Consider the following 23,514-nt stretch of genomic DNA (forward strand, 5'->3'; position numbering starts at 1 on the left):
AGACTACGAAACTCTCGTCTCTCGCACAATATTCTTGAATCATGTTACGTCCTCTGCTAACTCTAGATCATAAGAATATTGGCTCTCTCTCTCTCTCTCTCTCTCTCTCTCTCTCTCTCTCTCTCTCATCTGCTTGGTTTTTCCTCCAACAATAGAAGAATATATATAGGAAAACCAAAACCCTATCTCTAGCCCACATTCCTAATTAGAATAGGATTCAGATTCCTAATCATGATGAGACCCGATCTTCTAATCATGATAGATCTCTAACATTATCTAATTCTCATGAAGTTATAGAGAGAATCAAAGACATAATCCCAACAATCTCCACATTGGATTTAATTCCCAAACTCCCTTGAAGATATATCATCGATGTCTTGAAATTTTACCTTTCCTACTAGAGTCATCTATTCCTTTCGCACTTTAAATCGAAGCACCTGCACTCCAATTGGGACGTCCCGTGACCCTCGCTATCATTTGCTTCACCGTGACGCCTTCACCTCTCTTGTGTACACCAAGAGATCTTCGTCACCTCTGACATTAGAAGTAAATCAACCATGCTTCTCCTCCCAAAGTGAACTTGACAGTAGCCTTCACCCCACTTGCTGCCCTCGTACTCCACTTGCATCACTCGTCTCGAATCATATTGGTGCACCTCTCCTACTCCACACTACGAGTCAGATGCCTCCATCTCCTCTATCACTTAGCTTGGACTGAATATGAGCATTCATCGTCTTTAAGTCCAATGCCACCATCTCCATCTCCCTGTGTGTCACTTGGTCGTGCCCCCTTGCTCCTCTCACTGCCAATTCGTCTCCACGCAAGCCCTCTGTCGGTGACCGGTTGCACCCCCTCGACACTGCGATTCACTGCTGCAGACACCGCATCCCTCGGGCGCTCTCCTCCGGACGATTAGTCGTCGTTAAATCCTCCTGTCAGTAATGGTCGTTCCTTCCTTTTTTGTCTTCATCTTGATTCTTCCTTCCTTTTTTCTTCATCTTGATTCTTCCTTCCTTTTTTTCTTCATCTTGATTCTTGTAACGCCGATCTTCAATCTTGCACGACGTCATCTTCTATCTGGAGAACTCGCTTCTGAATCCATCACCATCGCTCTGATACCACTTGTTGAGATTTTAGATATCACAAAAACCCCGAAAACCACCAAACGCAGCAAATAGAATCACACGAGATTTAACGTGGAAAACCCTCAACAAGGAAAAATTACGGGATCAAAATCAATCCACTATCACATTTAAATTATAATCTTTTGAACGGACAAAGACTGTGAAACCCTCTCCCAATGATGTAATCTTTTGCACGGACAAAGACTACGAAATCCTCGTCTCTCGCACAATATTTTTGAATCAAGTTACGTCCTCTGCTAACCCTACATTATAAGAATATTGGTTGTCTCTAATCTGTTTGGGTTTTTCCTCCAACAATAGAAGAATATATATATAGGGAAATCAAAACCCTATTTCTAGCATACATTCCTAATTAAAATAGGATTCAAACTCTAATCATGATGAGACGCAATCTCCTAATCATGATAGATCTCTAATCATATCATCTAATTCTCATAAAGTTATACATAGAATCAACGACATAATCCCAACAATCCATACAAAAATAAATAAAATAATAATAATAAATAAACGATATTTATTCATTTTTCTGTCTCTTTTATAGTTTCATGGGTAAAGTACCATATGGATCCTAGTACGTGACAATAAATGCGCACTCAATTGATATCACTCTTAGAACAGGACACGAACGAAGTTCAATGATCTAAAAGTTGATATTTTTTTATTGCACGTTTAGTGAAAATTGGTACGCTTCATGCCAATTTCACTAATCGCTCCTTATTTATTGGCATTTATAACTCGATTATATCCAAATTTTATCAATTTTGGCTTAACATGATTACTTCTATTTATTTATGGGCAAGTTGCATACAGCACCCCTCATCTATATGCTAGCACTTACCCACCGACAACTATCTTAGCATTTAACATAATTAAATACTAATTTAAAAATGTTAGGTGCTACTAAAACAGTTAAGATAGAAGTATTACTTTAAGTAAAACCTTTTTTTAATGGTGGCATGGTGGGGTACGGGTAATCTGCTATTTACTCCCTACTTATCTATTTAATCAAGTAATTTCCCACACGTTGTCTAGTATTCAGGAAACTTAAGAGGACAAAAGTACCTCACGTACTAAGGTAGATTACATATAAAAACACCCTTTGTAATTCATTTCACACGTTGTTAGATTAGATAATAAATATCATCAAAATCCATTGGGGCCTGACTCTAGGAGGTCGCAAGCTATGCGTATGAAATTGATTTTGACCCAATTATTCCTATATCATAGGAACATAATATTTTTTTTTTCAAATTTCACGAATAAATTTTAACCATGCAGGTTATAATTTACTAGCGAAAGTAGCCTAGGTGTTCACAACTATCCCCTGCTGAAACCACGCCAAACCTCATTCTCCCCATGGTTTTTTGTATAAAAATCCAAATAAAAACGAGCCTTTTTTCCTTTGTAAACCATGCATTTATCACATGTTTGTCTCACCCATAACATGTTTTCGTCTCCTAGAAATAGCAAGGGGGAGTGAAACGCACTCATCAACTCAAAACATGCCTCAAGCCGCACAACATACTGACGTGTACTAATAGCGTAAATAGCTTATCAAAAGTGTGTTGTGATTCAAAAATCCAAATATATTTTGTTAGAGCACCATAGATTTGTCTTGTTGGGGTTTGCAAGGCTTTAGGACAACGAAGGGGCAATGGAATCTTGTAGACACTGATTTGGTGACTCAAATGTTGAGTGAATAATGAATAAAAATTGAACTCCTTGATATCCCAATACCTTTGGAATATGCTCTTTATGCAATGAAGGATGTGGCTTTGACCCTCATGTAGAGCATGAAGTAGAGAGAGGATAGTGGCAGCACCACCGAAGGTAAAACACCCAACTTTCCAGCTTAGCTACATCCACCATATCATGCTTAATTTGTTTCTCATAGCTTTTACCAAATCGAGGGATGTTACATTTTCTTAGGATTATGGATGTCAAAAAGCTAGTTTTAGCTTTTTTGAAATAAAAGTGGTAAAGTAATAGATTTCGCGAGAGATCCTGAGTTCCAACATTTATTAATTTCGTTCCTCCAAACTGTCACTTTAACATTGGAGTCCACTGACTTAATAATCAATTCTTATTAATAGAACAAGAAGTCCATTCGTAATGTCAGTGATGTATACTTTGATCTTATTATACAAACCACCTCACGGTTCAGAGGTCTCATCAACTCTTTGTATGACTTTTATGAAGTGTCTCGTAAAAAGCTATTGTAGAGCAACAGGAAAGCACCCTGCGATTATCTCCATACAATTACGGTCTCATCTCCAAAGAGAAAGAAAAAGAAAACTTTGCAATATATTATTACGTTTGTATGAATCATGATCCGACATTTGTAATGAACACGAAGAAAGCCATACCGCTGCGGAAAGCAATGCGATCGTCCTTGAGCACTTTCAAGGAAATATACGCTTTAAGTGTTGAGAAAAGAAGGGCAAAGCTCAACGTCCAGAGTCGCGTATCAAGATTTTGAAGCCCCATTTGCATTTGTACGACCTTTGAAAGCTTCAAAAAGATGTCATTGCTCTGACGTGAAATGTGAACCACTAGGCTCTTGGTTGTCAACAGTTTCAAACACTAGCCTTGTCATCATCATCATAGAAAAAGAGGACGAGAAAAAAACATGAATAAAGAATGCTAGTGGGGATGTCAAAATATGTGATACTCTAAGATTTAGTCTAGTATCGGTAAATTGATTGACTGATTGCGTGATTTAAATAATGAGTCTTGAGCGATAAGTGTAACATCGACCGGTTGATTTTAACAGCTGATTGAGTCAAATCACGTGTTGTACTTAGTGGGTCTTAAGGCTTATATCACTCCCAACGAGCCCGTGGGCCGGGAGGTTTGACAAATAGTATCAAAGTAGTTAGTCAGCCAAAAACGTGAAGCTAAGCGCCACAGGGGACCGAGTGCTACATTGCGTGAGTGCGGTGCGAGCCACCTCCTGGTGGTGATATTGGAACAGACCAATTGACATGTCGCGACGAGAACGTCGCTTAATTAAGGTATCGAAGGTGATTTTGATATCTTAATATTTAGTCCCACATCGGATATTGATTGAGTGATTATATAATTTAAATGATAAGTCTTGAAAGCCAATTGTAACATAGAGTAGTTATTAATTTTGGCAGTTGATTGAGCCAAACTATATATTGCACTTAGTAGGTCCCAGAGCTTATATCTTGCCAACAGGTTTGCGGGCTCGGTGCGTGACAAAATCTATTTATTAAATCCTAATATACTAAATGGGTAATTGCATATTAGTCCATTAAATCATCATTAATTGTTAAAACGTTCCTTAAATATCAGTATTTGATAAAAAGTCACTAAATTCTTTAATTTTCTTGCCAAATCTATTAACTTTTTTAGTACTTTGTGGTGTTAAGCCATAACCTAAGAGATGGAAATTTAGTCAAGTGCACTTGAAAGTTAGAGAAGATGAAGAGGAATGGATATAGTAAAAAACTTAAGTGATTATATAACCTTTAGAGGGGAATTTAGCTGTAGGAATAGTTCAGATTCTGGTTTGGAGAGATGTATTAACCATTGAAGAAGGGTTACTGGATTTTGGGTTGTGAGTTTTGGATATACACCTGTTATCAAAGGGGTCGTTGAAATTTAATGAGTTAAGAGTATAACGGAAAATCTATGTATTCACATTACAGTTAATGGAAATTTACCCTAATTATTAACCAGAGGAACATTTTGGCAAGAAAATCTGTTTTAACTATTTTTAAACTTTTGTTGGGTTAAGGGGGTGTTTGGTTCAATTTCTAGAAATTATAGGAAATGTTTTCCACCTAAAATATGATTTCCTTGTATTTCTTAAAAAAATTATAGGAAAAGTTTTGAGAAATCAAAAAGTACCAATTTTCTTGTTTTTTGTACTTGGCTTGTTTGGTTCAAAACAAGAAAATACTTCATAACTTTATAGAAAATAACAAGATTTGGTAGGTTTTTAATTAAATATAGTATGTGTCAGATTTCTGGTGATTTCCTCTCATTTTGAGAGGAAATTGCTTTTTGTAAAATTTGGTAGGTTTTGATATTTTATAGAAAATATTTCTGTAAATTTTTTGTTGAACCAAACACAATTTACAGAAATCTCTGGAAAACTTTTAATTACAAATTTGCCATTGTCAGATGTTTTAAGAAAAGTTTTCTTAAAAAGTGTGCAACCAAACAACCCCTAAGCGAAAGTTAGAGAAGAGAAAGAGGAATGGATATAGTGAAAAATTTAGGTGATTATATAGCATTTAGAAGGGAATTTAGCCGTAGGAATAGTTAGATCCGCATTTGGGTGACGTATTGACCGTTGAAGAAGAAGAGTTATTGGGTTTTGGGTTTCTGGTATACACCCACTATCAAATGGATTGTTGAAATTTGATGGACTTTTTGGCAAATATTGAGATTTGAGAAACTTTTTGGCAATTACAGAAAATGTAAGAGACTAATATGCAATTACCCCTATACTAAATTTTAGCAGTGGGATACAATTGGACGGTGCGTAGAGTTCGGTTAATCAAAAGATGTTTTAAAAAATTAGATCTTTGCCTAATTTAAATGCCCCATTATCCAAAAGAAACCAAGGGGAGCGTCACAGGAGATCAGGTGGCTTTGCAATTGGACAACACACAACTTACAGGTCAAAAAAAGAGAAATTAAGTAGGTAGGATGGTGATTAGCGAAGGGTCAGGCTCATTTATTAAGTTTTTAGTGACTATAATGTATGCATGCACTAACCAATCACCACAATAACAGAAGCATGGAGACAGCAAGAGAGCATGTGTTTGATTAAAATAGTGGTGGTATTGATTGTTAAAGCTCATAATGTGCTCATTGTTGTTTTATACTCTTATATATGAAAAAGTAGCAAAGAATTTGTTCAACGTTGGCTGTAAATGTTTTTGTTAGCCCTTTTCTGTTACCCTGTTTCATTTCAATCAGGGCCCAAAATTTTTCTGATAAAAGGAAGCCCGGAGCAATTCTAAGATGACTTGTGACATGAAGGATAAACAAAATTTTATAGCAAAATTAAACAAGTTGACTTCGACTTCCTTATCAAATTTTACAAACAGATGAACTCTGTTAACCGTCCAAACGGTAAATTTGCACAGAACCAACAATACTATCAATTGCAAAGAACGAATTAAGAGCATACAAGATTAACAACATGAGTAAATAAGTTCAATTAATCAACTCAAAGGGTTCATTTTTCTTCTTCTTGTTATCATCATCTCAAGAAATCTACAGGTTCTTGCATTGTTTACAAACACAGTAACTGAAAGCTTAGCATTTGTCCTATAAAGCTACAATGAAAATCAAAATTGATGCAAAACAGAGAAAAAAAGCAGCAAGGGGTTGGTTCTTTCCATTTTTTGCGTCCAAGCTATAAACTTTCAACCTAAAATTAGCATATCCAAGCACCAAAAAATCCCTCATTCTCCCATTTAACCTTGAATAACTAAGAAACATAACAACACTTCCAAATTAAACTCTAATTGGATCAAAATCATCCTCACAAAGGATTTCAACCCATCAAAAAAAGTAACATCAGAAAGTTACAGTCCCAGTCCCAACACACCATCCCATTTCCTTACAACAATGTGCAGCACAAACAATGAACTTAAACTCAAATTTAAAGCAAATAAGTTCCCCTCATCATCTTCTTCTTTTTTTTTTTTGGGGTGCACTGAATTAGTAACAAATCCTCTGTCCTCTCCCCAAAATTGGCTGTTATTATATCAAAATCATCCCCCCAAATGATTTTAACCCATCAAATAGAGTATAACTCTCCAAACCCACAACCTAATTTCCTTCACAGAACCAACAAATCAATCTAACAACATAGCCGTCTGTAGTGCAAAGAATGAACTGAAGTTGAATTAAAAACGGGGAAAAGAACTCATCTTTTGCCCTCCCCCTCGTCGTCATCCCCCAAGAAATCTACAAGATTGGATCAAAATCACCTTTTGTTCTCCTTCTCATCATCATCATCATCAACAGCAGAGCCCCAAGAAGTGTGCAGATTCTGATCGGACGGGCTCGAGTGAATCTGCATCATCCTCCCCATCCCCAATCCAAGCCCACACATCTGCCTCATTGCCTTCTCAACCTCCTCCTCCTCCTCGATTATGCTCCCCGAGCCGCCACCTCTCTGTTCAAAGGACTGCCTCCTTCAAGACCCCGACCTCCATGAGATCCCGTAGCTGACGGCATTGTCCGTTTCAAGCGCCCTCCGTATCCTCCCCGGCACGTGCTGGACCACGACGCAGGCAGATTGCAGCACCATGGAACTGACCCGAGGGCCGCCGGATGCCGAGGGCGATGAACTGCGGGTTCGGGAGGCCGTGGTTGGAGAGAAGGAGGCGGACGGAGCCGAGGAGGGGGTCGGAGGAGGGGGAGGGGGAGGAGGAGAGGATGCGGATGAGGAGGGAGGAGGGGAGGGGAGGGGAGGAGGGGAGGAGAAGAGGAACTTGTCGTTCACGTGGGGTTCGAGGAGCCCACGCGGTCGACGCGGGTGCGGAGGGTGGGGAGAGGACGACGACACGGTGGCGTAGGAGTGGAGGCCCGGCGTCGGCGTGGTGGGGAAGGGGAGAGTCTTGGGCCGAGATTAGGGTTAGCTCCAGGAGGATGGGGGACATTGTTTTGGGTTTCTTGGATGGGTTTGGGGTGCGGCCTTCTTCGGCCCGGCGGAGGGAGGAGAAGGAAGGTGGGTTTCTTTCGATTTTGATTTTTCACGAAAGAGGGGAAAGTGTTTTCTTTCTTTTCTTTTTTTGGTCTATTTGCACTTAAATACTCTAAAGTTCGTGCCGCTTGGTAATTTGATACGCTGGGTTTTCTTTTGCCGAAAACATACCCCGTAGTTCCCAAAAAGTTTGACTTTGGTACTTTAAGTCGTTATAGCTTATAGGGTATCAGAGTTACTTACATATTTTTGAGCTTTGGTGTAGTTTAAGTGCAAATAACTCTTATGTATTGTCTTTTTCTTAAATTAGAAAAAAAAAGAGTTCTTGGGTTGTGAAGCTTCTGGAGAGATTGCGGTAGTTGAAGTTTGTTATGGTAGTTCGGAGATACTATACTTATTTTTGTTTATTACTTTTTTTTGTTCATTATAAAAAGTTATTTTGAGTTTGTAGGTAGAGTGTGCAAATAACACCATTCCTTTATATTTAGTCGCAGATAAAGCCAAAACTTTTGGGTTATTTGTGTACATGCTGCACTTGTTTCTAGTTTTCACCAAAAAAATGAATCCGACCCTTGAACTAAGACAATTAACAATTAAAATAGAAAATAGTAATCACCTCACTATTGTTTAATGATGGAGATTTTAGTTTTTTAAAGTGAAAATAATTGATTTTGTTAGGGTATTATAGTTGATGACTTTGTATTTGGTTGGCTTTGCGACGGTAATGATTTTTCTTTTCTTTTCTTTCTGATAGTAAAGAAGTTTTTTCGTGTAGAAAACTAGCCAGTAAATTTGTTTGTCCAAGAAACCTTATAAATCAAAAGTACTATTCCCAATAAATAAAGCTTAAAAAAAAAAATTTCTGGTCCAATCTCATGTCATTTGGCCTAATTTTATCGGAATTTATATTTTCTAGTTTGTTATCTTTTATCATAACCAAGGTCGTAGCCATGAACTCGACCTGAGCTTCAATGGACCGCGTCCGCGGCTTCCCTCTTAGGCGAAGTGTCTACGTCTTAGAATTTCTACAGTTTGATCGATTTGTTGTCTGATAATGAACTGCAGACCACCTGTTCGACGAAAAGCCTGACCCATTTGAGCACCAGCGGAGGTAAAAATTCTCTCTCTATCTGTCTTTTTCTTCCCCATTTTTCATTTCTATGCATACTTGCTATTTTACTAATAATTTTTTTTAGCTATAGCTTGTCATTTGATGTTCTTTACTTTTTAGCGCATTGCTTTCATTAAGCCTAAGTAGTTAGTTCATATTTGTTTCTGACCAGACTCCAGGTTTTAGTTTCTGAGCTAATTTCTCTCAATGCAGTCTCTAATTATCTAGATCATGCCCACTTGTTGCTAGCCACAAACTCCTTATCTAATTTTTCTTCTTCTTTAGATGGACCACAAAATTATTAACATTTTCTCCTTCCATTATTTAGTACATATATATAAATTTAGTGGTGCCTTGATGGGGCCTTGGTTACCATCGATGTTAAGATATTCATGGTCATGCTATAGTTGTGAGAAGCAAATATTTGTCTTTGAGCTGATAATGACACGCGAATGGCCTTAATTATAATCATAAGGACGCTTACATTCAATTACTTAGTACTTTGTAGGGTCTAGGAATCAACTAGGACGGACAGCTGAGTTACATAATTGAGAAAGAATCTTACATTTTATTGTCCAGTGAAGAGGTATGCTCTGTTGTTTCTTGATTCATTTTGACAATTTTGAAGATTCATCTTCTTAAATATTCTTTTGAAGAGAAATCTGAAAATAATGTGTTATTAACTCTACATCCACTATTGAATGAAACAAGTTCTAGGTTTCTTATCAGGGCATTGCTTTTAAGGGGGAGTCCTCTTTTTAAAGTTCTTCCTAATTTCCCACACAGGATGGCTGCCATGCCAACAAATCTTTTTAAATAATCGTAGCCTTTTTTTTTAAATAAATATTTATAGAAGTTTGATGGTGTAAGCATTCTCAGTTGCTATCCTTGACCTGCACCAATGTCCTAAGTTGTCCTAAGCTTATGACCGAACTACAATTTCTCTTACTTCCTCGAGCTTTTAAAACCAGTTTAAAAACATTTATTATTGTTGTTGTCCTCAGAGGAGGGAAAAAAAAAAGAAAAAGAAAGAAAGAAAGAAGAAAACTCTGTACATCAACTTCAGTAGTGGATGTTTTTGTTCTTGTAAATGTAAGAACATCATCAATCTCTTATTACTATCAATTAATCAAGACCCTAGGCTTTTCCTTAGAGGGAAGAAGGGGGAAATAAAACTATGACTTACATTTCAGCATTATCATTGTCTCTTTGCTATATACAAAATCTTCTCTAACCTTCTTTGTCTTTTCAACTGAGAAGAACTAATAACAGCAACGCTTGCAGACATATTTGCTCCTTTCATTATTGATTACTAGGTTGTAGGTAGGAAGAGAACAAGTAGCTAAGCTGGAGAATCGGTGGTTTGTTCTGCTTAAGCAACAAGAATATGCCACTATGTTAAGCTAAGCACTAAAAGTTCCCCCATTCGAGATACCTTTCTTGTATCTTTGTAGTTCATTGTGCAAGATGCCTTCTTCAATCCCTTTGTTTCTCCTAATCCTCCGTTATAAATATGGATAGTAAGGGAAAACACTTCACTCCCGAGACGCTTATTATCTACGCTTTTTTGAGAAACACTTGTTGTCTACTTCTTTTACATAAAAGAAGCAGAACAATGGAAGGAAAAAGACCAACACCCTCTATCCTACCATTCTTCCTCCTCTCACTACTGATTCTCACCCCTTTTGCTGACTGCCGCAAGAAGCGGCTACACAGGCCTTGTAAGAACCTTGTGCTCTACTTCCATGACATTGTTTACAACGGGAAAAACATGGAAAATGCCACTTCAGCCATAGTAGCAGCCCCTGTGTGGGCGAACCGCACAGCCCTAGCTAATTTGATGCATTTTGGTGATATGGTCGTCTTTGATGACCCAATCACTTTAGATAACAACCTGCATTCTGAACCAGTTGGTCGAGCACAAGGCATGTATTTGTATGTCAAGAAGGAGATTTATACGGCATGGCTGGCTTTCACCTTTGTGCTCAACTCAACAGAGCACCAAGGGACTCTAAACTTTCTTGGGGCTGATCCATTGATGAACAAGACACGGGATATATCTGTGGTGGGTGGGACAGGGGATTTCTTGATGAGCAGAGGGATTGCGACGATTATGACTGATGCATATGAGGGTGAGGTGTATTTTCGACTCCGAGTTGATATCAAGCTCTATGAATGCTACTGAAGCGGCGAGAAGACTGAGGTTGTGTAAGGGGAATATATAGTCTGTGAGCAATTTATAGCAGTGGTTGTTTTGGTTTGTTTTTACAGGTTTACATGTATTGTTGAATTGGGTAGAAATGTATTGTCGTGGAGAAATTTCTGGATGCTTTAAAGTCTTGAAGCACTGTGTTTTTCTAAACTTCTTCTTATTCTTCTTCTTGTTATTTTGAGTGGGTCCCTGTCACTTCTTTCAATGCGGAGAGGATTTCTTCTTGCTATGTTGGTTATGGCAACTCCTGAGATTGTCAACATGCCTTAATTCTCCTAAAAGTTTTGTGGTTCCCAGTTGAAACAGGGTTTAACACAAACAAACTACACTCCTTCCATTTTGGCTGTGTGGTGTTTGATCTTGTATTTGTACAATTCATTCCTCTTAAAAACTGCTTTTCGGATTCAGGCATCGCTAACAGGACTTTTACCAAATTTTTTTATGGATGGATATCCTGTACAGTAACAGATTGGATTTGGTTGGGTCCTCCTATCCAAGCCTGATTAGATTTAAGAGTATCTGATTAGATAACTTTGAGGTTACCCTACTACTTTATATCAACTGAGGGACACCTAGTCAAGAGGAGACTATATAAGGAGAAGGTAGGGAATAGGGTGTTCAGAGAATGAGGCCTTTAGGGGATATATCGTGATACATGTTTGTGTCATAGGTTAGATTAACCTGTTCTTTTGTTGCAGTCCCAATAAATCCTTTCCATGAAACATGGAGGGATGTTAGCCTCACCTTTTCTACTAAGCAAAAACCCCTCAGGCCTATGTATTGAAGAGGGATGATTGTTTTTACATCTATAGTTTATATATCCATAATCGACAACTAATTTTGCTTCGTGTGTAGAATTATGCAAGTGTGAAAATAGTAATGCATCCTTTGCTGTACTGGAAGTGTTTGGACCAGTATGACTAAATGAATTTTCCATCCTTAAGTCTATTTATTATTTTTCAGATGCCTTTATGTTGTTACTACACTGCATGCTATCTTGCTGATCAGGTGGTATCCTCACAGGAGATGTTGATTCCGTCATTCTGATAACGTACGAGTTCTGGATATTGGGTTTCGGGTTCCCTGCATACACACTCAATCACTCATTTGAGCTGTGGAGTTGAGCCAAACAGGTAAGATTTCGACCTGTTTCTTGATGCATGTTCACAAATTGTCGTATTAAATTTATGCAAAGGAAAATACATAAGATATTAAGATTGTAAATAACATAAATAAGACTTCCATGAGCTTTTATAGTGGTCTTCTTCATTTTCAGAGATGCTTATTCTTCCATAACCAAAATATAGTCTTTAGTCGTTACATAATCAATTACTATAATCTTAGTTGCTGATTATTATAAAAGATAGCATCTCTTACTGTATGACGTATTCTTCTAAGAACTGGAATTGTGAGGAGCAATAATAGACACTGAGGGATTGGAACATCCTTTATCACATTGCCAATCAAAATCATGTGTACAAACTTTCATGAATTGGATAATTTCTAGTTGATTACATAAGGGAAAGAAAGCAAATTATAGATTTATTCATGGAGTAGCCCGAATTAATAGGGCCTTGTAGGGAGCTTTAGATTTCTTCTTTCCACTACTTCCATTAGAAATCTTTTTCTGTTGATCCGAACTTTTTGGTGGTTGATTCTTTTGGTACCTGAGTCCACATTTGTTGCATAATGTCTGCACATTAAAATTCAAATTAGAAACACCACACCAATAATATTTTACAAGTATTTGATAAATTCATAAGCGTCAATCATTTCTATTACAGAGTTGATGTGACATATACTTTTACTAGAAAAATTGGTTAGTTCATGTTCCCGTGTTCATTCTATATTTTTGATGGATCAATTATTCATTCAGCATTTATTAAATTCATTCCAACAAATATGTTCTATTGCTTACATGACATTAAAACATAGTGCAACTGATATCAGGGCGGGTAACAGCTCATGTTTTGGATTTTCCTTTAGTACCCAAACACAAGATAGCATCAGACAAAAACTTTCATTTATATCACCTTTGCAAGGGATCAGAAGTGTGTTTTAGTTTCGGGTTAACCACTCAACGGCTATCTGGTTTGGGTCGAGTCCTGGTCTCGTTAGGTTTTGATTGGATATCAGCAAGTGAATATTGATATTAGGCATATTCGGAATAATTTTTTATGATTGCTATTGCTTTCAACCAGGCAAGAAAACTAACATAATCCTAAACTGATTAGAGAACAAAATAAAGTCAAACAGTCTAAACCTTCTTCTAGAAACTTGAAGAATTTACATATGTGATTATTTAATTAAATGTAAATTTCATCTGCAATATAATTGAAATGAGTGATCTACGATGATTATTTTTGGAGAATAAAAGTAAAGTCTACAGTTAATAAGATTTAGTTAGGATCTCTTGATGAGAGAAAGCAGATTTAGTTTCCCCCCCCTTCCTTTCTACAAACTAAATTTCACATTATTTCATTCAAGCAATAAAGCCAATAACTTTGTAGATACAAATAAAAGTTTGAGCACTCTGTAAACATAGATCCGGATGCACCAATCGACCCAGAACTTAATAGTGACCATGTTTATGTATAGATATCACATTAGTGTTTGCTGCTATAAGAACATACTATCTAATCATATTATTCATCTAAAGTACATTCTTCTATTCAAAAATCAAAAGGATTTTAAAGACAAAGGGTTTTTATTACCTTTGGACCTTGAGGTCCATTTCTCCATTTAGTTGTTCTTGTTCCACCACACATTGCACAACTATTTGTGCTGGTGGAACTGGCGCTATCCACTCGAGTTTGCTTTGGAGCTTTTTGGGGGTTTGCAGAATCTGCAGTCTGCAAATGGTTGGAGCTGACCTCCACCTCTTTACCCTCCAAAACATATGAAACACTGCTCTCCATCTTTTCTTTTTGACTTCCTCTCTTAAAATAACGAGATGAGAAGAAAGTGCTAAAGAATTTGGAGCGAGGATAATATGTGAGAGCATGTTTCCACACAGGAAGTTTATATAGAGGAGAATGACAAAAATGGAAGGAAAATATTGACCAAAGGGAAAAGAGGGGAAGTATTTTTCTCGCATATTTGGATACTGCATTGCTAAGAATTGCAGTAAATTGAAGAAAAAGACCCCCCTTATCATGAGAGAGACAAAAACAATTTGAGGGATGCATCTGGAATCTGCAAAATGAGAAAGAAATATGATGAGAATACAGTTCAGTTGGTTGCTTAATCAACATGTTCATTCGTAAAAAATGTATGTAGTGATTGTCTTTAATGTTATAACAAGAAGCTATAAGGAGAAAATGAATGATAATTACAAATTACAATATATACTATCTGCGTCGTTCATTGAATCAAGTAATTTCTTTCATTGAATCGAGTAACTTTCTTTTAAGGAAAGTACTGACGAAAGAAAATTCGTCGCAAAAGACATACATGAATAAACATCACATAGCAATATTTGGTTTTTCTCCATTTGTATAATGAGAAACTTTTGGAAAATAAACGTAACAAAAAGATCCTTTAACAAATCAAAATACCTTCAGATCATCAATCAGTAATAAACAACATCTTAAGGAGGCGCATTAGCCTGAATATAACATTCTATTAAATCCATACTGAGTTTTGAAATAACCAAAGTGTCGGGAACATTTAGAAGAAAAATGATGAAATCTAACGTTGACAACAAGATATTAGCACAAGGGTAGTTTTGCCATATTCGTAAGACACATAGTTGTAAGATAGTTCATGAGAAAGTTGCATAATGTAAAAAATACCAACTCAGGCTAAGCCAATAAGTGGATAAAAATGGTGCTTAGTTGCAATAAAGGGGAAAAAAAAGCAAAATCACATTTTAACTAGAAAACTAAATTACCTTAATCCTTCAAGCACATTAACTGTCTGAGGAGTTAGTGGGCATCTGATGTCAACAACTTTTAATTGTATACATAAGTTTGAAGTGATCCACAATTGTGTCAGATTTCTAGATACTAATAGAAAGAGGCGTAGAATGCATTAGTTTCAAGTATTAGACAGATGGAAGAAGAGCATCATGAGAATTGGGAGGAAAAGAAATGGATTGAGAAAGGAGAAAGGATGAAGGTGGAAGCAAATTTTATCAGAGAAACAAGAGAAGGGTATTGGTGAAAAGGAACATAGCGATACAGATAGACGGGTTGGGCGATGGCAGATAAGAAGGTAGAAAGAGTGACTTATATAGGGAGGAGAAAAAGATTACAAACGTGGAAAAAAATTAAAGCGAAGACTCCAGAAATAGCTAATAAGGTAAATCCCGTGTTGCTGAAAAAAGACGAAGAGGTTCACGCATTGCTGCAAGTAAACAGTCGGGCAATCTTTTCGTACTTGAAAGAATTTTATATAATATTTTTGATAATTTGTAGTATGGAAGTATGTAAAAATGTATATGTAATACATCAACGATTTTGGATTTGGTCTGTTCGATCTTTTAGATTTGATTAATGATTTCCGTCATTAATGATTCCAATCATATATGAATGTAAAAAAACTTGTTCCAAATATTATGTATTTGTGTTTTAATTTTAAGCATGCTTGCTGCCAAATCCCATATTGACTCAAAAATCTTTTTCGGATGCTAAAGTTTTTGCATTCTAGTAAATTTGAGGTATTAATAATATTAGCATGCAAGTAGATGCATGTGTTTTGAATATCCTTGTAAGTTATGGATTTATGTTTTTCTTGTATTACTTTTTGACTTGTAAAAGTATTTAAAAGTTATCCGAGTAATGTTCAAAGTTAAACCCAAATATAAATAAAAATAGGCCTTGGATACACTTTCTGTTTATTAGATCCGAATCATGAATGATATTCATCAACCTTTTTTCAGGTTTGAATATATGCAATAGGCATTAGATGCAATGTTGACCCGCTAGCACTCCTCAAAAGAGGAGGAGAAACTCATTTATTGCTGGAAAGAGTCAACAACGTCATTTTGAAATATTCCTTTAAGCAACAACTGGACAATGCTTTCATATTTTGGAAGAATCATATAACATGTTTGATAATTGATTGTATGTATTAATGTGAACATAAAAAATATAATCGGGTGTCAAATTTAAGGGTTTATTGTTTCAAGGAAGATAATGAAAAGCATAAGAATACTTGAAAAAGAATCATTATGGGGGGTTAATTTCCTACTGGAGAATTTTTTCCCCTTGTTTACGCTTTTTCGTTAGAAAAAGCTTTAAAACATATTTCACATCCATTTTAAAATGTTATTTTTAAGAGAACCATTTTAGATCTTGTCTAAAGAAAAGCGTTGCGAACATGATGCATGGTCTGATAGAATAGCAAAAAATATAGTTGTAAAATGAGGTAATATATGCCTCATTTCTATTGTTTGCTTATTAATTTGACAAAGAAAAGATATTTCGCGGGTCAGTCAATTTCTAGTCAAGACTATGCCAGAGTTCATGAAAAAAGACACCTTCGAGTGTGTTGAAAGCTTGTAAATTAGTTTCCAAGCGTGTAAAGGAAAGATGTTTTAGCGAGACAAGTACGCACTGCAAATTGGAGGAATTTATGAAAGGGAAGGGAAGAAGGATGCAAGTATGACTTGTACTGTTGTACAAGGAAAGGAGGTTATGAGCAGGAAAAAAAAGGGTGAAAATGTAAAAGGATGAAGTAGGCTGACCTTGTATTATGTTCACATAGATCCATGTATTTCCTATATTTCCAACATGAAGTATCTGAATTGGTAATTTCTGTTTTCATAGCAATTTGTATTATGTTCATTTGTTAATTATTACTACTAGAACATATTTAGAGAATACAAATTTCTAAATAAGCTACTGGCCTAAAAGAAACTTTCCCTCTTCAAGTTATTGAGATGCTGGAGGAGACTAGAAAATGTTTCTTGAAGATCTTTTTCATCCATGTACGTTCTGGTGATCGTCAAATTGAGACAAGGGAGATAAGCTCAATGTTTTTCTTTTCTTTTCACAAGCTTACAAGGAATTTGAAGTGCTTTTGGGTGGAATGGGGCTTTAGTCTGTTTGGTCGCATGAAAATTGATTATACTTTTGTAATCATGCTAAATTAAACGAACAACTTATTCAACAGATATGTTTCATTTATTTCTTTGTTGACATCGAACGGAGCAATTAGTAACAAGTTCAGCTCATGCTCATCTTGGTATTTTTTGTGACCTGACAGCCCGTAGACATGATATTTTCATCTTTTAGTTATGGAGATCTTTAATATTTTTGTGGCAAAAATAAATATGACAATTATCATAGAACACACATTATCTAGTTCTTTTGAACATTGCATACAACAGGCTTGAAGAGAGAGGATAAAAACATGATCTGCTAAGTGCTAACACTATCTTTTCTTCATCCGAACAAAGGTAACTTCAGAGTAATTAAGAGTTCATTGTTCAGTCTCTTTGTGATATTGATGTATTAAATGGAAGAAATGTATATGAGATGATAACTCATTCAGCAAAATGAGCTGTCAGCTCAATGCCATATGAGCCCCTCTGCTAATCACATTAGGGTGGGTCTCACACGATAGTGATTTGGCAGCCCATTTTATTAAATGAGCTGCCAGCTCATACTCAGTATACTCTATTATAAATTCAATCCTCACTTGTGGTACGCCACACCCCATATTTATCCTTGTTATATATAATGATTATGCAACTTCAGGATTGGAGGATGGGTATTAGATCAATGACTAAACTTGAAGGCATGAGTTCTTCATCTATCACCAATTTTACAGCATGAGCCATGCCTTGGAGACCATATGCCTATTATTTTCTTGTCCATGCGATTCGCATGCTAATTGAAGATGCACATTATTGGTAATGGATAGTTAGTTGTTGTATCACAAAAATGGCCAAGTATTAATCCTCTCCTAGGAGTCGACACGAGTCCCGAATTAGCTATGCACCAAATCAACTCGGCCCTATGCAAGACGAGTCAAATAACGTCACCACTCGGCCCTTCTTGAACTCGGCCCTTCCCAAGAAGGGCCAAGTCAAAAGGTGTCCTCACTCAGACCCCACTGTTAAGGCTAATTTCCTGCCTCTTCATTTTGTAAAACCAAGTTAAAGAGCTCTTAATCCGAAATAGCCAAATCAAAATGCGTCTTTTATCGACCCTTTCAGAGCAGAGACGAAAAACAGTCATTCTCGAATCCCGCGCCAACAGCCGATCACCGTCATATTAAATGCATGGTCGGAATCATCATTACACCAACCCCAAAAGTCTTAATGACTCATCGAATCCTGTTAGTACTGTCACCATCGCATTAATCACATGGTTGACTCATACCACCCACAGCCAACACCTATAAAATATCAACCGAATAAGCTAACCGTGTGGACTCGGCCGAAGTTACGCAATTGCCCTCCCGAATTTATTATAAATAGATGCATTGCCTGCTGCATGGGGGTAAGCAATCTTTTGCAATATAACACATTGCAATCATACTTTTCTCCTCCAATTAAGATCAATACTAACTTGACCGTCAGGGAAACCCCCGAAGAACCCAACTCCGATCCTCTTATGTATTTTTTGTGTGCAGGATGAAATCCTCTAACCAATAATCAACCATCAAAGAAGAGTGAGGAATCATAAAACCCTACACAACCCACACTAAATTTTCCTGTTTGATGTCTGACATTAATAGATTAACGCTCACCGTAGGGCCTCTTTTTCTTCTTCATACAAGCTGGCTGATTCGATTGTCCAAGCCGATCATCAATTCCTTCCACCGAAGAAACACATAATGCGGCCTATGTCACTCAAGCTCAATTGGAAGAACTTGCCTAAAGAATTTCCTAATCTCTTTAGCAACAGTTCGCCTCCTTCACAAACAAACTCTTCAGCCGGATTTCTCCCCAGTAGCATTCTCTGTCTTTTATTGCTCCTCCCTAGGTGGGCTAGTCTGAATAACGCACGCAAGAGGAACACGCTGAATACACCTATCCTCCGCCTTGCCAACAGACTCGTTTCACTTGTGATCCTCGACAACCTCTGCAACACATGGAAGCAATGGGTGAGAGTCCTAGTTTTGGCCATAGCGGCCATGAGCGCGCCACATGGACAACATTGCGCAATGCTAGATACCCTCACGCTGCTCTAGGCCCCTCCACCACTTACTTTGAGTTTGGTTATCTAACATTTAATAATATTATAGACGACATCGGAGGGAATACTCCGCTCGCCGATTGGATCATGATTACCCTATGCACCAAATTCAAAATGCCACATATTGAGAAGTAAAAAGGTGAGTGAGATCCAGTGGCGTATGCACAAAACTTTTATGATCTGATACATATGCAACATGTTACCGAGCTTTCCTTATCACCTTGACGGGAAGCACAAAGATGTGGTAGAATTTATTGGATAAAAAGTCCATCCGCAGCTTCGAACAACTCAGCCAAAAATATATACATCATTTTTGGCAGGCTCCATGCAGAAGAAACCCTCCTCTGTCTTACTGCAGATGCTACAAAGAGAGATGATGGAGAAGGATCTTCTCACATCCGCCTCCAAGCCAAGTAGGGCCAACAAGAGATATTAGAGGAAAGAAGTGGCTAAAAAGCCATCCCTCACTTCCCTCAACACTTCTCTCTCACAAGCACTTTACTAGATTGAGAGAGAAGGACATCTCACTTCTACTCCTCCCCGCATGAAGTTGAACCCCTGATCTACAGATCCTAAGCAATATTCCGGTATTGCAGAGATCACGATCATCACACTGATGGCTGTAGTGTCCTCCAAAGAGATATTAAAGACTTGATATAGAAAAGGCTGCTAAAGAAGCTCATTTTTCAATGAGATATAGGGGAACTAGCTCTAGAAAAGTCAGAGAGGAGGTCTCGATCAAGATCGTCTCGTCACAAACACTAACAATATGACCAACCCAGAGAGACAGACACTCAATGCGTTATCAACACTATTAATGGCGGTCCAACGACAGGAGGAATGTCAAACAACACTTGGAAGAAGTATGCTCGACGAGCGTTGTAAACCAACCTATGTGAGAAGAAGCCAAGGACAGATCAACCCATTTTATTCAACAGTGCTGATCTAAGAGGTGTAGAGACCCCTTATGATGAGCCCATCATTTTATCAGCCGAGATTAATGGCTTTCGAGTCAAAAGAATCTTGGTGGATACTGGGAGATCCCTTCACATCATATTTATGGATGCATTCAACCAGATAGGCGTCGACAGGTCGAGTTTATGGCCTTGCCCGTGTCCCATCATTGGGTTCTCAGGGCACTCAATTCAACTAGCAGGACTGATCACTCTCCCCCTATTAGTCGGTGGATATCCTTGCCAGTCTACAGTTCAAACCTAACTCTTGATGATAAACGTAAAGTCCACCTACAACGTTATTCTGGGCAGAACTTTCTTGAATAACCTACAAGTAGTCTCATCCATATATCATCAGATGATGAAGTTCCCGACCCCATAAGGAGTTGGTTCCGTGAGAAGCAACTAGCGGGAAGCCATATCATGCTATCTGCTCGCAATGAGAGGGAATGAAGCTTCGGAGGCCCTACCATTCGAGAAGATCTGCCTTCAAATGCATAAAGACCAAGAACGGGAGCAGATGACCCGCGTAAAAGAATTGCAAGAAGTACCGATCGACTTTGATGGATCAAAAAAGTCAAAATCAGGTCAAGACTTATTGAGCCCCAATGAGGAGCCGTGGTCGCGTTCTTGCGTGACAATGCAGATGTGTTTTCTTGGGGACCCGAATATATGCTGGGAATTCCCCCAGAAGTGATATGCCATGAACTCTAAGTCGACCAACACTGCTAGTCGGTTCGCTAAAAGAAGAGGTATCTTGTCTCTAAAAGACAAAAGGCAGCTGCAGGGGAAGTCAACCGATTACTCAAGGCCGACTTCATCCGAGAAGTTCAATATCCGGAGTAGTTATTCAATGTTGTGCTAGTGAAGTAGTCTACTAGCAAATAGAGAATGTGCATGAACTTCACCAACCTAAATAAAGCTTGCCCGAAGGATAGCTATTCTCTCTTGAGGATCGATCTGTTGGTTGACGAGAGTGCTAGCCATGAACTACTTAGCTTTATGGATGATTTCTTTGGATACAATCAGATAATGACAGAAGATGATGAAGAGAAGACTTTCTTCATCACGGACTAAAGGACCTACTACTACAAGGTGATGCCCTTCGGTCTCAAAAATGCAGGGGCCACTTATCAAAGATTGGTGAACAAAATATTCGAACCCCAGATTGGCCGCAATGTGGAGGCGATGTAGATGACATCTCGGTGAAGTCAAAGCAAGCGGCATCTCACGTGTTGGACCTTGAAGAAACTTTCTCTGTTCTCCAACACTTCCACATGAAGCTCAACCCAACCAAGTGTGTCTTCGGAGTACAATCAGGCAAATTCTTTGGGTTTATGATTACCTAACAGGGCATTGAGATTAACCCGAGAAGATAGCCATCATGGAGCAGATACCCGAGTCTTGCACGTTGAAGGATATCCAGAAGCTGAACGACAAAATAGCCGCATTGGGCCGCTTCCTTTCAATATATGTCGAAAGAAGTCTTACTTTCTTCAAAACTTTGAGAGAAAGCAAGGAGTTGAAGGAAGACATCGGATGAACGGCAGAGTGCAGTAAGGCCTTCAGTGATCTCAAGAGGTATTTAAGCACCAAATCCCTATTAAGCCGACCCAGAGAAGGAGAAACTTTGTATCTTTACTTGGCAATCTCACAAGAGGCAACAAGCTCTATCATGATTCAAGAAGAAGATAATGCACAAAGGCCTATATATTATGTCAGACGGATTCTAAAGGCCGCCGAACTCAACTACACTCTCATTGAGAAGGTCTCATTCACCTCATAATTACGACTAGGAGGCTTCGGCCCTATTTTCAAGCTCACACTATAGTGGTGCAGACAAACCTGTCTTTGAAGAAAGCACTTGGCAGCCCTACCACTTTTAAAAGGATGATCAACTTGTCAGTCAAACTCAATGAATATGATATACAATTTGAGTCAAGAACAATCATAAAAGCTCAAGCTTTGGCTGACTTCTTGATAGAGTCGACCACGATAGACACTGACACACCTCTTCTCATACTAGTCCCTCTCCCAGATGTTGCAGTCTGCAAGGCGACCAAGGCACTTCCTCCTCGGTAACACAGTACTCCCGAGTATGATTTGCCCAAATTCCTAGTGATTACTAAAGATGGACGGATCATCTGGAGAAGGAGACAGTGGTGCCGGAGTAGTTCTGCGTGGCCCTGACAAGTCCACACATGAATACTCCATTGCTTTCAAATTCTTAGCCTCAAATAACAAGGCTAAGTATGAAGCCCTCTTAGCAGGAGTTTGAGCCGCCCTAGCAATTAAGGTTGAGCTCATCTACATCCTGACCAAGTAAAGGGAGACTATGAAGTCAAAGACTCTTAAATGATCTAGTATCTCAAGGCGGTTGAAAAGCTGAAGTCAGAGCAGGCGTAGGACTTGAAGCTGAAGTGGCACTAAAAGTTGGAGTAAAACTCGAGCCTAGAGGGGCAGCAATAGTAGAAGTCGGCGTAAGAGGCGACCGAGGCTTTGGACCCGACCTCTTCGTCCCCTCCCTCTTTAGGTCGGCTCACCTAGCTGTCCTGGGCCGAGCCCTCGCTTGTTCCTTAGGCTGACTTCTCACCATCCTCATCTTTGTTCTTGACATTGAGAACTAGCCCTCCCCCCTTCTCTATCTCCTGCAAAGCCCTAAGGCAATTAGCCACTCAAGAGGGATAGTGGAACCGCTCGGGATCAATCTTGAACTCGGCAGAAAGCTGCATCCCCAGATAGTCGAAGCTGGCCTTATAAGCCAGGACCACCTCCACCTTTCCAAGAGTGTTGTTGTAATAATTCTCAATGACCTCGAACCGATAGGCCTCAGACTCCAGGTGGTTGAGGCGACCCTATAGCGCATGTATCTCAGCCAGAGATGATTCACGTTGTCGCTCAGCCTCCAGTGCAGCTCGGGTGGCCTCCTTCCCCAAATTCTCACGAGCAACTTCCTCCTCCTTCAGTCGGTCCTGCATGGCTTTGACATTCTGACAAGCCAGTCGAGCTCGCTCGAAAGCAATAGCGCTCTCCCACCTCTCGACCTCAATGTCCTCCTTCAGGTATCTTATTATGTCATATCGCTCACGAAGCTCGTGCTCAAGGCGACCAAGGTCTTCTTGAAGCTTATTGATTTGGTACGACTTACGGTTAACCGCACCCAGGAATCCCTTGATCTTGTTGTCCTGCATTTGCAATTCCCTACCCATTTATTCCCGCTTCTCCTCTAAGCTGCCAGCTCAT

The 23,514-nt window shown here is 38.5% G+C and overlaps 1 protein-coding gene and 1 long non-coding RNA gene across 2 annotated transcripts; both read left to right on the forward strand.

Moving 5' to 3' along the window:
* On the forward strand, positions 8,396–17,271 carry LOC109840765. The gene is made up of 3 exons (XR_002247055.1): positions 8,396–8,956; positions 12,192–12,301; positions 17,045–17,271. It is a non-coding gene; the product is annotated as an uncharacterized LOC109840765 (long non-coding RNA).
* Positions 8,986–11,392, forward strand: LOC109840764 (disease resistance response protein 206-like). Its single transcript, XM_020409516.1, has one exon. It carries the CDS (start codon positions 10,470–10,472, stop codon positions 11,139–11,141), a length of 672 nt encoding a protein of 223 aa, XP_020265105.1. The 5' UTR covers positions 8,986–10,469; the 3' UTR covers positions 11,142–11,392.

The sequence above is a fragment of the Asparagus officinalis genome, chromosome 5 (assembly GCF_001876935.1).
Source record: "Asparagus officinalis chromosome 5, Aspof.V1, whole genome shotgun sequence".
NCBI classification, from domain to species: Eukaryota; Viridiplantae; Streptophyta; class Magnoliopsida; order Asparagales; family Asparagaceae; genus Asparagus; species Asparagus officinalis.